At 36.6% G+C, this 14,065-nt stretch overlaps 1 protein-coding gene across 2 annotated transcripts in view; it reads left to right on the top strand.

Moving 5' to 3' along the window:
- Positions 1-12,981, top strand: part of ARHGAP5 (Rho GTPase activating protein 5) — a 36,229-nt gene extending 23,248 nt beyond the window's left edge. For both annotated transcript variants that reach the window (XM_081207828.1, XM_081207827.1), the window contains exons 3-7: positions 1,230-1,377; positions 6,069-6,146; positions 7,971-8,102; positions 10,211-10,316; positions 11,099-12,981. In XM_081207828.1, the coding sequence (XP_081063954.1) occupies positions 1,230-1,377; positions 6,069-6,146; positions 7,971-8,102; positions 10,211-10,316; positions 11,099-11,429 (795 nt within the window). In that variant the 3' untranslated portion in view covers positions 11,430-12,981. The remainder of the gene's footprint in view (positions 1-1,229; positions 1,378-6,068; positions 6,147-7,970; positions 8,103-10,210; positions 10,317-11,098) is intronic.
- The last annotated feature ends 1,084 nt before the right edge of the window (positions 12,982-14,065 follow it).

Genomic DNA, 14,065 nt, shown 5'->3' with positions numbered 1-14,065 from the left:
TAGGTCTTGAGAAATAGGAGCTTGGATCCAAAGGCACACAAGTGAAGTTCTGCTTGCACAAGGGGAGATTCCCCACTGTTGCTTGTTTGTGTCCTGAAAGGCCATGCCAGAGCATGCCACAGAAGGAAAGATATGTCATAAACATCTTAAGAAGTGGCCTGTTGGGCTTCAGTTGGAAATGGAAACTGGCAAAAAATGGATTGCGACTTGATATTTAAGCCACAGTTGTATAAACCCTTAAGTTTAATATGGTATTCCAAACCATATAGTGCTATGTGTTGTGGATGTTCAGTTGAGCAGTTAGGCTCAGCACAGGAAGAAACTGTGTAATTGAGATTGCTTTTACTGGGCAAACACACACATGCACATGATATACACACACTATTTGCAGTTGCTATAAGATGTTTTCACTCTCTGAGCCCAGAGATGGTTCCAGTTTACAAAGTCCTTAGTGAAACAAAGTCCACGTAGCAAGTGCAAAGTCCAGTTTCTAACAGAATCCTGCAAGTGCCAGAGTTCTCCAAGCCCAGAAGTCTTGGAAGTTATCCAGCTTCCCTCAAGCGAGCTCTTCACAAAGTGTTCCACATTTTCACAGGATTGTTCCTATAGTCTTTTCCATGGTTCGCACAGATTCTCCTGTACTGTTCAACAATGAATGCTGTAATCTGAGATTGAGCCCTTTTCTACCTAGTGTTACCTGCTAGGTTGCCCAGCAACTTAGATAAGACAGTCATGAGATGCCTGCAGCTAGAGGGTGGGGGCATTTCTGCCTACTCTTGGACATTTAATTTACCCTTTATTGTTTTATTGTTTTCTTATTAAAAGAAGAAAATACTTACATTGAACCATAATATAGAAATTTACCAGTCTTCCCATATATATATATATATATATATATATATATATATATATATATATATATATGTAATATTCCATATATTACAAAGGAGCTTTTAAAAAAAGGAATTTCAGAAAACAACACAATCAAAGATAGCCTCCCATATGTTGCTTAACTTTTTATCATGTTATATGAATTTGAGTGCAGAAAGATTTTAACAATGTTGAAAAGCTTGTTTGCTCTCTTTATTGAATAAATATAAATTAATATATTCAAAATTAGTTCTGTTACTAAGATTCTTTTGTTACAGGTATGATTTTATGTAGATATCATTAATTTTTTACTTTCATTAGTGACATACTTGGCTAAGAATGCTGTTGTTTTCTTGTAGCAAAAAAAGAAGACCAAGACATTTAATCCACCAACTCGTAGAAATTGGGAAAGTAATTACTTTGGAATGCCCCTGCAGGATCTGGTTACACCTGAAAAACCTATACCACTCTTTGTTGAGAAGTGTGTGGATTTCATTGAAGACACAGGTAGGACACAAGTTGGAGCATCAAAAACATTTTACTATTTCTTGGTAGCTAACTATAAAAATCTTGTTAGCTTCTCATCATTTTATACTATGTGGTAACAGAAATAACAAGTGTGCGCTGAGGACTGTATACTTTCACATATTTACCAAAGCAAACCCTTGAAGGATCAGTGCTTTTTAATTTGTTCATAAATATTGTAGAGTTGAGGTAAGGAATGTGGTAGCCAAGTTTGCTAATGCTACTGAATTGTCACTAAAACAATTTTAGGGTCACTAAAACAAAAATAAAGATCGTGGAGTGCTCCAAACTCAGGGAATGGGTGGTAAAATGGGAAATGCAATTTATTGTAAACAAGTGTAAAGTGATACATATCTGGACTTAAAAAACAACAACCCCTTAATTTCACATATACGCTCATGGGGTCTGAAATCATATTGACTCTGGACAGGACTTTGGGGTTAGAGTAGATAGCTTTATGAAGATGTTCACCCAGTGTGCAACAGATGTAAAAAATGACAAATTTGATGCTAGGGATCATAGGAAAGGAATTGAAAATAAAACTGCCAATATAACAATGCTGTTGTGCAAACCTACTATGCGACTGTTTAGAATACTGTGTACAGTTCTAGTTGCCTCATCACAAACTGGATATTGCACATTTGGAAAAGGTTCAGAAAAGGCCAACCAAAATGATCAAGGATTTGATTGGAGCAGCAGTGGGTAAAATTATGCATGGCATAGGGAAAGTGGATAGAGAATATTAAATGCAGTACATTTCTTATGCAGTACATTATGGACATTAGCTCTACTGGGGGCAGTGATGGTCACCAGCGTGGATGACTTTAAAAGAGGATAAGGCAAATTCATGAAAAATAACCTGAACTAAATCTGATACTTTTTGCCTCCACTATTGGTGGCAGTGTGCTTCTGTCCCACTTGTATGCTTCCCTTAGGCATCTGGTTGGCCACTGTGAGAGCAGGATGTTAAACGGGACGGGCCATGGGCCTCATCCAGCAGGATTGTCTAATGTTCTTATGACGCCTGGAATATGGAACTGGGAGGAGAGCAGATTTCTTCTACTCCTGTACATGCTGCTGATGGTCTTTTCTCTGTTGTCTTGTGGTCTCCTCTCCCTACCTGACTACATTTCCCTGACTTTACTCAGTTGGCCTCAACCACAGACTTAGGTTTGCTGAAAAAACTGAAATCTAACATACAGAAAAATCACTTTTAAAACATGTTGTTAATGCAAATGTAAGCATGCAAGATTCCAACGAAACTTGAATTGGGATCTATAGGGTTAGTATGATTTCTATCTTCTGCCTACCTTTGTTCTAAAGTGCTATATAAAAGCTAAATAATGTGAAATGAAGAGATGTTACTGATTAACTTTTTGATCCTGCTCTGCATGCATTTCCATTGAAAAACAACAAAAATAATGCAATTCAGCCCCACTTCATGAAGCAGCAGCTTCCCCCACCCTTTGTGCTGCAGCCCAGATCTTTCCCGAGTATTCCCCAAAACCTAAGAAAGGCTGGGGGGGGGGGCAGGACAGTATGCTAAAGTTGGACAAGGGGTGGCAAGCCCCAATGCACAAACAGCATTCCCCCTTTGTGCAACCCTGCTTAATAAATTATATCAGTACTGTACAATGCCTTCAAGACTGAAGCAGGTGCTGCAGGTTTGAAAAAATTCAGCTGAAATAATCTTTTAAGTGGCTTAGATTTTGTTCCCTCCCAACCCCCATTTATTTCATATATAAACATTCAATACATTTATAGATACCAGTATACAGACCTACCTAGAAGTAAGTCTCATTGAACTCAATAGGACTTACTTCAGAGTAAACATGTATGGAATTGTGATGTGAATGTCTACATCAAATTAAACAATACCTTCTCTAAGAATAACAGAGGCCAAAATGAACAAACTTAACATCCCTCTTTCAGTCACAGCTCATTCCATTGATTGTAAACCTTGGTAGGAAACTGTTTTAGGAAGTAAAGCAGACCCAGCATGTCTTGCCTTGTTGCCAGTAAAAGGGAATTGCTTCAATGACTCGTTTAATAAGTGTTGCTGAAATAGTTTCCTTTAGCTGGCAGTAAACCTGAGTACGCTGCATTGTGCACTCGTTAAATGTTACGTTTGAATAACTGAATGAGTGGGCAGCTCAACTATTTCTGTGTACAGGAGCAAAGATTGTACACTTGTTGTATGTAATATATTACACTACTCATAGGTAGCATGATTTATACAGCCCAGGACTCAGTTTGTTGGCTTCTAGGCCTGAGCAAAAAGTAACCCAGTGATTCTAATAGTGTTCTGTAGGATCAGTTTTCATTTGGGATTAAGCTGTAGTCATCAATTGACCCAGGTGCTAATTTAGATTTTGAGAATTTAAGCTGCTTAGGTGCTGATCGCACTTTGTTGGTTTTGGACAAGATTTCCTTGCAAAGTTTTTCAATTTGATAGCATATACTAACTTATGTGGGGGACGCGGGTGGCGCTGTGGGTTAAACCACAGAGCCTAGGACTTGCTGATCAGAAGGTTGGCAGTTCGAATCCCCTTGACGGGGTGAGCTCCCGTTGCTCGGTCCCTGCTCCTGCCAACCTAGCAGTTCAAAAGCATGTCAAAGTGCAAGTAGATAAATAGGTACCGCTCCGGCAGGAAAGTAAGCGGCGTTTCCATGCGCTGCTCTGGTTCTCCAGAAGTGGCTTAGTCATGCTGGCCATATGACCCGGAAGCTGTACGCTGGCTCCCTCGGCCAATAAAGCGAGATGAGTGCCGCAACCCCAGAGTCAGTCACAACTGGACCTAATGGTCAGGGGTCCCTTTACCTTTACCTTTTTACTAACTTATGTAGCAGTGTTTTAACAGCAACCTTTATCTCCATTGTTTTATTTTTAAGTAGAGTCAGTAATTTTAATAACATTCAGAATGCATGAAAACTAGCATTTATATTATTACACTTGCAATAATAGCTAACATTTAAATAACTACCAATTCTGAAGTTTTCTAAGGATGATATACCAAGTAATGCATTCCATTTGTGGAAGAATTTAGTCTTGTTCAGTGGAATGCCCCCCATCTCCTTCCAATGCTAGGAGTTCCCTCCACTCTCAGGGGTTAGACTAGATGATCATTGGGATCCTTCCCAACTCTACAGTTCTATAATACTGTGACTCAAATTAGAGGTTAACTATCTGGCAAACATTTTTATATCTGGAATATTTCACCTAGTAATTATTTAAGAAAAGTCTTTTTTAAAAAGCATCTTTTTATCTATCCTGTGTTCAGTTTTTGACAGCTTTTCTTCCCCATGAAGCTTGTATTTCCTTTTGTGATTCAGTGCATATGATATGTGTTGAGTTAGGAGCATTTGTAAAGTGAGGTGGCTTATTCTTTGAGTAGTTCTTTTAATTAATAGAATTTTTCAAAATGAAGCATAGCCAAATACAGTTAAACAAGACAAACAAAATCATTATAAACCAATACAACATATTATTTGTGTACAAGGGAGAGAATGTGAAGTGTGGGGCAGAAAAGTTGGTGGTCCAGACCAACACGGTGCTCAGACATTTCAGATATCAGAGAATTTCCCATCTTATGTTTATAGAAGGCCACTTTCTCATAGACACTATCTGTGACTTCTTCCAGTATTGAAACATTAGACATTTAGCCACCATATTGTCTGTTTGTCAGTATCCAAAGGACCGGTACACATGATTCAGTAGAACATTAACATCTGTAATTTGCAAGGAGGCATCAAAAACCATATTTATGTGGCTGCTGACCTCTGACCAAAAGACTGTGGCTTTAGGAGAAGACCAAATCATGTGACAAGAGTGTTGCTTGTGGGGCATTGCAATGCCAGCACCTGTCAGTGCTAATTAAGTTTTTGCTAAAAAGACTTTGTAGATTCTAGTAAATGCTGACAATTATTTTTTCTTGTATCAAACCTTTGACTAGGTTTATATGAGTGAGGGTGTGGGTGGGATTGAAGAAGTGAAGAGGGATTATGGGAATTCAGATCACATACATTGGCATGAGGGCTTATTCATAACAGTTGTTAAGATTATGTAAGATTATGTAATTATGTATGCATTTCCTTTTTTAATGGTGATTAAAATATAAAACTTTGTGAGAGCAAGTAGTAGTGCATGTTTTGTTTTTAAAAGAGTGATGATTAATCGCACTATGAATTAGAATTAGCTTACTATTTTTACAACCATTGTTTACTCTGAAGTAATGCCCACTGAATTGAAGCTGAGGGTTGCTTTCCTTAAAGCATTCTTAGGATTGCAAATAAACAAGAAATCAAACCATATTAATTGAAGAAATCAATAGTGCAAATCTTTTTTAAGCCCTAGCCTGTTAGCTGCAGGCAACAAGGAATTACATGCAAATATGAAGATGGAGTTTCATACAGGCATAGAGTGCTCTAAGAGGGATGGAGTGTTCTATCTCTCATCTACATCTGGCATAATAACCAAATGGACCCCTCCTCTGTATCAGAATAGGAAGGCTGCTCTATAGCAGAGGCCGTCTAGTAAAGCATTCGGCAGGCTACTTGTTGAACTTGTGTTCAAGAGTGTGATAGATATTTTAATACGAATTTTGCTTATGCTTAAATAATAACTTTTTGTTTGCAAAATATAACCATGTGATATTTGCTTTCCACCCCCAAAGGTCTATGTACTGAAGGTCTCTATCGTGTTAGTGGGAATAAAACTGATCAAGACAACATTCAGAAGCAATTTGATCAAGGTAATGGGAGATATGATGCATATCACAAATAATTTTTGGTGTATCAAACCCTGCAGTCTAATTTTTCCATTCCAAACAGATAATCATAGAAGCTGGAGAGTGTGCATTTGTATAGTTATATGAAGTACAAATTACGATTTGCGTGTTAATGTCTTGAGAACATGCAGTGGTAAGCAGTGTGGTAATTGTATAATTTGTTCATTTACTGTTTAGATCAGTAGCCTGCTTTTCTACAAGTTGATTACAGTAAAGTTGATTACAGTAAAATTAGCCAATTCAATTTGAAAGTCACAATAATTTATCAAAAACAACAACATCTAAATAAAACCCCGCCCCTTCCGTTTCCTACTTGTTCCCCCAAAATTCTGAGTGGTTGATCTGTAACTGAGCTGTATAGGTAGTAAAGCATAATTTTACTGTAACAACTGTCAATTTGGTTCTAACAGTGAAGCGGATTCATTCTTTGGAAATGAGATTTCCAAACTTTCAGACAGGAGTTTTCCCCAGGCCTCTCAAAATGCCAGAAATTGGGCATGGAACCTTCTGCATTCAAACCATTGTTCTCTGTTACTGAGCTCAGAAGATTAGGAAGACTTTCTGCTTCCGAGTGCCTACAAAACTTAACATGACATTAGATTTGTTTTGAACTTTATTTAAGTGTTTCAGTCAAAACTTCCACCCTTGAATATGGAGTGGGGCAGAGTTTTTAGTTAATACAAATCATAGTTGGCCGTCGGGGACATTTAATTTGTGGACTCCTGATTTGATGAGAAAATCAGTAATTTATTCCAGATTTTCCATTTTACCAAAAAATTATAATTCTTTCATGTTGTCTCAAAACCTTGCACTTCTGCTAATGATGCACAGGTTTGTGGTTTAACTCTCCTGCAAATATGTGTATCCTAAATATTTTACTTTGCTGATGCAACAGTTCTGGTATAAAAAAAATTGTAACTTAGTGTCACATTTTAAAAAAGTGATTTTTTTTGTAATTTAGCACAAATATACTTTTTGTAATGCTTGCAAAGGAGAAGGTTTGAATTGGAGAGAAGGCAGTGCTTTAGTCTTGTATACTTTATTATTTATTTAAAAGTTATCCTATAACTTTGGAATATGTGGGTTCCTCCTCCTTAACCAGTTTTAAGTGTGAAGGTGGATGATGTGATAAATAATCCATTGCTACCTTAACACAAGGTTTTTCTTCTCAAGTACCAGGTTAGAGTTTACTTGCACAATAAATAAATTGTGTAACTTTGGAAATAAATTAGGCTAACACCCAGTGGTGTCCATGCCTCAGCAAATGAACTTCTGCTCATGTGATGGGAGTTTGTGTTCCTCTCTGCCTCCCTCCCATGCCCCCTCCCCACAAAATTAGATCCAGTAGGGTTGTGGAACAGCAATCTATATGCAAAGTACCATTGCTTAAGCAGATGTCTGTTTGCACAACGTTGGATTTCAGCCTTAGTCTGTACAGTTCTCTTGCAAGGAATAATCTTGGCTGCTGATAGCATGGTATAAGAATATATAGTCCCCATTCCTAACTGTGAAAGTGGATAAATTCTGATAATGCTGATTATGGTTGGTGTGTGAGTGTATAAAACCCCAGGGCAGTCTGTCATTTTCATAACATCTGAATAGATGATTTATAATATTGATAATTATGATCAGTGCTTATGGCAGACAAGTCTACAATAGCCCATTATTCCAGGGTAATTTAAATTGAGTGGTCAATGGCTGATTTGTATTTATAGTTCAGTACGTCATTTTCAGAAAGGTGTAGTTATGGCTCTCATTAATAAAATACTGTTTTGTGTTGTTTTACAGATCATAATATCAGTCTGGAATCTATGGATGTGACAGTAAATGCTGTGGCAGGAGCTCTGAAAGCTTTCTTTGCAGATCTACCAGATCCTTTAATTCCTTATTCACTACATCCAGAATTAGTTGAAGCATCAAGTAAGCAATTCTTTTTTTTTCTTTTGTGGCACATAGAAGTCAGGAGATTTATTTTTGCTGATTTCTATTCGCTTGGCAGCCTTCCAAGCCATCTTCCATGTTGTTCCAAAGGCCCCCACCCCACTGCAGAGCAGATTTTTTACTTCTGTGGGTGCAAGTAGCTCATGAGGGAAACAAAAATTGGTTAAAATGGTCTTTCCATTAGCAGGAGTGTTCAGTGAGTGGAACCCACTCCCAGTCTTCTGGAATATATTTTGTTTCTGAATATCTTTGGAAAATTCCAATAAATAGGAAAATCTGCTTATAGTGATAAATATTGAAGTAAAATTCATTGGTGATAGTTGTCTGTCTATTATGGCTATATACCACATAGTTGCTGCACTTCAGAAAACCATAAGCATGTAACATTCCCAGCTGTCTTCTCTGAAAAGCAAAGATTGGTGCTTGTGAATATATGTGAAAACTTCTGCCACCCATGCAAAAAACCATGCATGCTGTTTAAAAGCACAGATCTTTGCCATTTTATAGCTAAATGTAGAATTACATGAGGAAGCAACATCCTTTATAACTTACTGCTGACTTCACTTCCCAGGGATTTTACTGAAAACAAGTTAGTAAAACTCATCCTACTAAAGCATTTAAAAATATTGCTAGCAGCTCTTCCACAAAGCTGAATTTTACAGTTCCCTGTAATTTATCTGTAAAGATAACTTATACCGCCATTTTATAATAGTGAGTGTGGTAATTAGAGAGATTTCTAATAGGCTTTGTAGGGTTTATCATCTGAACAAATTAATACATTCATCTATGAATAAGAATCACATTTGTGGAACTTTCCACTGTGAATAAGTGTTCTAAAATTCTGTACACATAGTTTCAAACTTTATGAAACTTGCCTGCCCCCTTGCCTGGATATACCCACAAAAACCTATCAACATTATTTGGAGTACCAGTTGAGCATCTTCTTTCTCAGCCCCACCAATCCCTAGGCAAGAACCCAGGTTGCTACCTGCATTTGAGAATCCACTCGCTTGTCTATATGCTTGTTCTCTAAAAAATATGCTGTAAGAATATTTTGTGGCTTCAGTACTGCCTTCCTATAAATCAATAAAAGCATTTAATACATGTTCATTCATGCATTTGTAATCTCCAGATTGACTACTGTAATGCTCTTTATGTGGGACTATCCTTGTATCTTTTACAGAAGCTGCAGCTAGTGCAGAATGTAGCAGCCAGACTGCACACAGGAGGAGGCAATTGGCAACATGTTACCCAGTTGCTGAGAGAGCTGCACTGGTTGCCAGTTTCCTACTGGGCCAGGTTCAGAGTTCTTGTGTTAATGCACAAAACCCCAAACAACTTGGGCCCAAAATACTTTTAAGGACCTATAATGTGGCAGGCCCTGTACTGTCAAACTCCCTGCTAGTACAGATTCAACAGGAATCATTCCTGCCTTTATTTAAGAAATCACCTAAAAACAGTGTTGTTTAGTAGATATGCCTTTGAAAAGTGAATTTATTTTACAGCAACCAGTACTTAAGGATTTTTAAAATGTTTTATTGATATTTTTATTTCATTGTATCCTCTGTATGGTGTACACTGCTTTGCTGTGTTTTTAGAAGTCTCTGAGAGAGGGACTCTACTTTTGAGCATTTTCAAATTGAAACAGTCCCTAGCATTTCTTGCTGCCTCTCTTTCTCTCTCAACTTTCTCAAAATTAGCCTATACAATGGTACCTCAGTTTACAAACTTAATCCGTTCCGGAAGTCGGTTCTTAAACTGAAACCGTTCCTAAACCGAGGCGCACTTCCCCTAATGAGGCCTCCCGCTGCTGGTGCCCTTCCACCATTTGGCTTCCGTTCATAGACCAAGGTAAAGTTCACTAACCGGACCACTATTTCTGGTTTTGCAGAGCTCATATACCGAATAGTTCGTAAATAGGGCTGTTCTTAAACCGAGGTACCACTGTATGAGGAAGGAGGGTGAGAAGCTGACAGCACAGAATACTTGATCAACAGAGGGCCATTGTTTAACTTCACAGTTTTGTTAATACTGTTCACATTCAAAGCCTTTTTCAATATTTGGCAAAAAAATCCTTTCTTCTGCAGAAATCCTTGATAAAACAGAGAGGCTCTATGAATTAAAAGAAATTGTGAAGAAATTCCATCCAGTGAACTACGATGTCTTCAGATATGTAATAACTCATCTGAACAGGTATTTGTTTTTCAAATTATCCATTTAAATGATTGGTAATAGAATTAAGGCTGCAATCCTATACACGTATACCTTGTTGTGAATCCCATTGGCCTTAGCATACCTTACTTTTGAATATACATGCAGAGGATTTCACTGTTTGTTAATATTTATAAGGAATAGTTAGTTATACCATTTTGCCCTGTTTAAACTGCTGTTCTGTGATATGTACAATGGTATTTATGCCAATGACACCCATGACCACATGCAACATTGGTTTGAAAACTGATAACGCCACTAGAAAGCTTTGTCTGCAGTATTCCTTTAACACATTGTTAGTGTCTAGTGTTCTGTATGGATGTATGTGGATGCATATTGTAGTAAGTAAATGTTACTTCTATTTTTGAACTATGGGTTTTGATGGGTAAATTTAACATGCATGATAAAAACATTCCCATGTTTTATTAACACCAACCCATTCTTTCTGGGTAGATGTTAATAGATCTCTGCGATCTAGCAATCCATGCAGATACAAAGCAGATCCATGGAGTTCTTGTATAAAACTGTATGTGGTAGTAATGTTCACTTGGGGAGAATGGGTGTGGGTAGACACAAGTCCAAGACTAATTCTCTTTCATCCTGCATTCTGGATGTAATGTTTAACCAGATCCTGTATCTAAAAGTTGCTGTTGCTGGATGTTTTAAAGAAATTGTGTGGAGTATTTTCAAATGCACTTACTTTTATCTTCTTAATTTTGATTTATGAACGATTAATGCTTTCAACATTTTTATTCTTGTTGTAGGGTTAGTCAACAAAGCAGAACCAATCTTATGACTGCAGATAACTTATCTATCTGTTTCTGGCCAACATTAATGAGACCTGATTTTGAAAACAGAGAGTTTCTATCAACCACCAAGATCCTTCAATCCGTAATAGAGACATTCATTCAACAGTGCCAGTTTTTCTTCTATAATGGAGAAATTTTAGAAACCTCTGACAGTGTGGCACACCAGCCTCCACCTTCCAACCCAGTGCAGATGGTGGATCCCATCATACCACTACAGTTACCGCCACCTCTACAACCTCAGTTGATACAACCCCAGTTGCAAGCAGATCCTCTTGGGATTATTTAAATATAACAACTGATAGCAAAAAGAAGATGATTGTAGGCAGCTTGGCATTGGATAGAAAAGGAAAACTAGACATGCATGTTTCAAGATACAAAAGCAACGATAGTACTTATGACAACATCTGGATTCAAGCTCAGACCTTTCTGTTATAGTCATACTATACTCCTTGTTTCTTAAACACTGCAGGTCAAAATTATCTGATTAGCATGACTGGAGCGGTTTAATTTAAAAAAACAGAACCAGAAATAACTAAAGTGCAAAGCTGCTGTTGCATGAACATTTATTGCAATCACTATCATTCCTGTGACGGTTTGTCACAATATATTGTGAATAAAACTTTTCTATAGAAATGTAATGATTAAATAAATCATTTATGGAACATTCAATGCTTACAGCCTGCTTTAGGGCTGTTTTTGTTATTTAATGTCCTTTTTTCCTGGCAGTTTCATTCCCATTTAACCCTTTGCTGTGGACAGCTAAAATAGAGTTGTATCTTATTTGTAAATTTCAAACTACTTATGCTACAGTACAATTTGTTTCAGAAAGAACATAAGCTGTACTGTTATAAATACCACACTCTTGTACCTTCCATTTCTCTTCAAGAAACCTGTGGACATTTTTGTTTGAGGGGTTGATAAAATTATTTTTTCTTACAGCACAATACCAAGGACATGCTTATTGTAAAAGTGAGTTTAACCATTGTGCAAAAATGTTGCTATTACCTATTTTTCCCTTATTTTGTAATACTGTTAATTCTGTAAACAGCTGCATGTTTGAAAGATCACTGATGGTCTTGTAAACCTAATCTAATATATTTTAGAAATTTTAATTTTTCCCATTGGGAATTCATCTAGTATATAGAAAATAGTTTGACATTTTCATATAAGGCTATATAACTTTTCATACATAAATGAAAATTTTGTTGTAGTGTAAACTTGCTAAACCAAACGATTTAGGACTTAAATTTAACATATACGCTATATATATTTTTCTGTGGCCCTTTAAAGGTATAAAAAAGCATTGCTAATATATAGCAATAAATACTTTGGGTACTGAAGCATCTTAATATGTACATAAAATGATACTTGTATTCATGTGGTTTTCTTTCTGTGATCTGTTGTACTAAAATTCAAAATTACTGTTTTTGCACCATTTTAAAATTATTTTTCTTTTACATTGGTACAAGTTTTGCTGTAAAAGAATGCTGCTTAATTTAAACATCCTTGGTTAATCTTTGGTGTTCAGTAAATGTGATAGAAGGCTAATTATCATGCAACAAATTATTGCAGATCCTAAAATTATTTTTTGAGTTTCTTTCTTGCTCAAAAAATCAACAACCCCTGATTTCTTCAGCTGCTGAGATATCTTGAGTAGATGGGAAAACCTTGTAGACACTATTGTAATTTTCATTCAGTTTGCTATCTAATATAGCAAGTAGAACAATTTTGAATTTCAACCTTCTTAAGAATTGTTCTGCATTTTCATTTTAAGAATTAAGTTTCTTAAGAGTTTTGCTCCATTTCTCAAAAATAAAAATTGCCTTTTTCAATTGTTATGTCCTAGGTATTGTACTTCCAATTATGACTTGGCTTATCATTCTAGCTAAGATTCCTTAAACAGGCTGCTGTTAAGTATTTGTATATTATAAATTATCTTGATATTTGTGTTATATTCTTGCAACTATCTTTTTTAAATAACAACCACAAAAACCCCCTATTCAAACTCAAAGCACACAGGATATAAATACAAGAATAAAATTTCGTCCTATAAACGTAGTAGCATTAACTTGTTTTACATTACATCTGTTGTCTAAATAGCTTTTATTTATAGCTATCAGTTTAACATAGGCATGTTAAGAAAAAAATTAAACTTCAAGAGTTTTATAAACTGTTTCTAGGTTGCTAAAGAATTTATTTTTCTACTATAGATGGTTTAAACAAAAGCATCAAACTGTACAGAAAAAGCTTATTTCTATTTCAAGTAGGCTTACATTTTTCATTCATATCCATTTAAAGAATTTGTCTAACAGAATGAGAGTTGAGATTCGTTTTTCCACTTAGAATTCCATTTTTTTGTAAGCTAGTGTATTTTAGTTCACCGTGTTGATAAACTATTTTATTACCTATCAGATAGGTTTGCAGAACTTGTTTTCAAGTCGTTATAGACAACTATTTGAAACAACCTATTTTTGTTAGGAACTTCTGCTTATCCTATAACCAGTTAGATTGCTGTTCTTTAGTTGGCCTAGAATATGATCCACCGTTATGGCTGTCACATCAAAGCAGCCTTTCACAACCTTGTGCCTGCCAGGATGTTTTGGGTTCCAGTTTCCATCAGCTCCATCCAGCACGATGAGGGATGGTGGGTGCTCGCTGTAGTCCAAAATACCTGCAGGGCATTGGGGTGGAGAAGGCAGCCTTACAGCAATGCACAGGGCATACAACAATGCACAAGTATGTCTGTATCTGCATATCCCATAATCTGAAGGCAACTTTAGCACTCCCTGCTGCTACGTAAAACTCAATGGTACTTGCATGTGTCACCTACTTGCTCCTTCTGTGATCTTTACGTTGAAATTAAAGCACTACAGATGCTACTCAGAAGGCTTTCAGCAACCCACTTTTCTTTTGCCTGTCGTT

Source organism: Podarcis bocagei (genome assembly GCF_964188305.1).
Source record: "Podarcis bocagei genome assembly, chromosome: 1".
NCBI lineage: Eukaryota > Metazoa > Chordata > Lepidosauria > Squamata > Lacertidae > Podarcis > Podarcis bocagei.
This window is presented reverse-complemented; position numbering and strand designations above follow the sequence as displayed.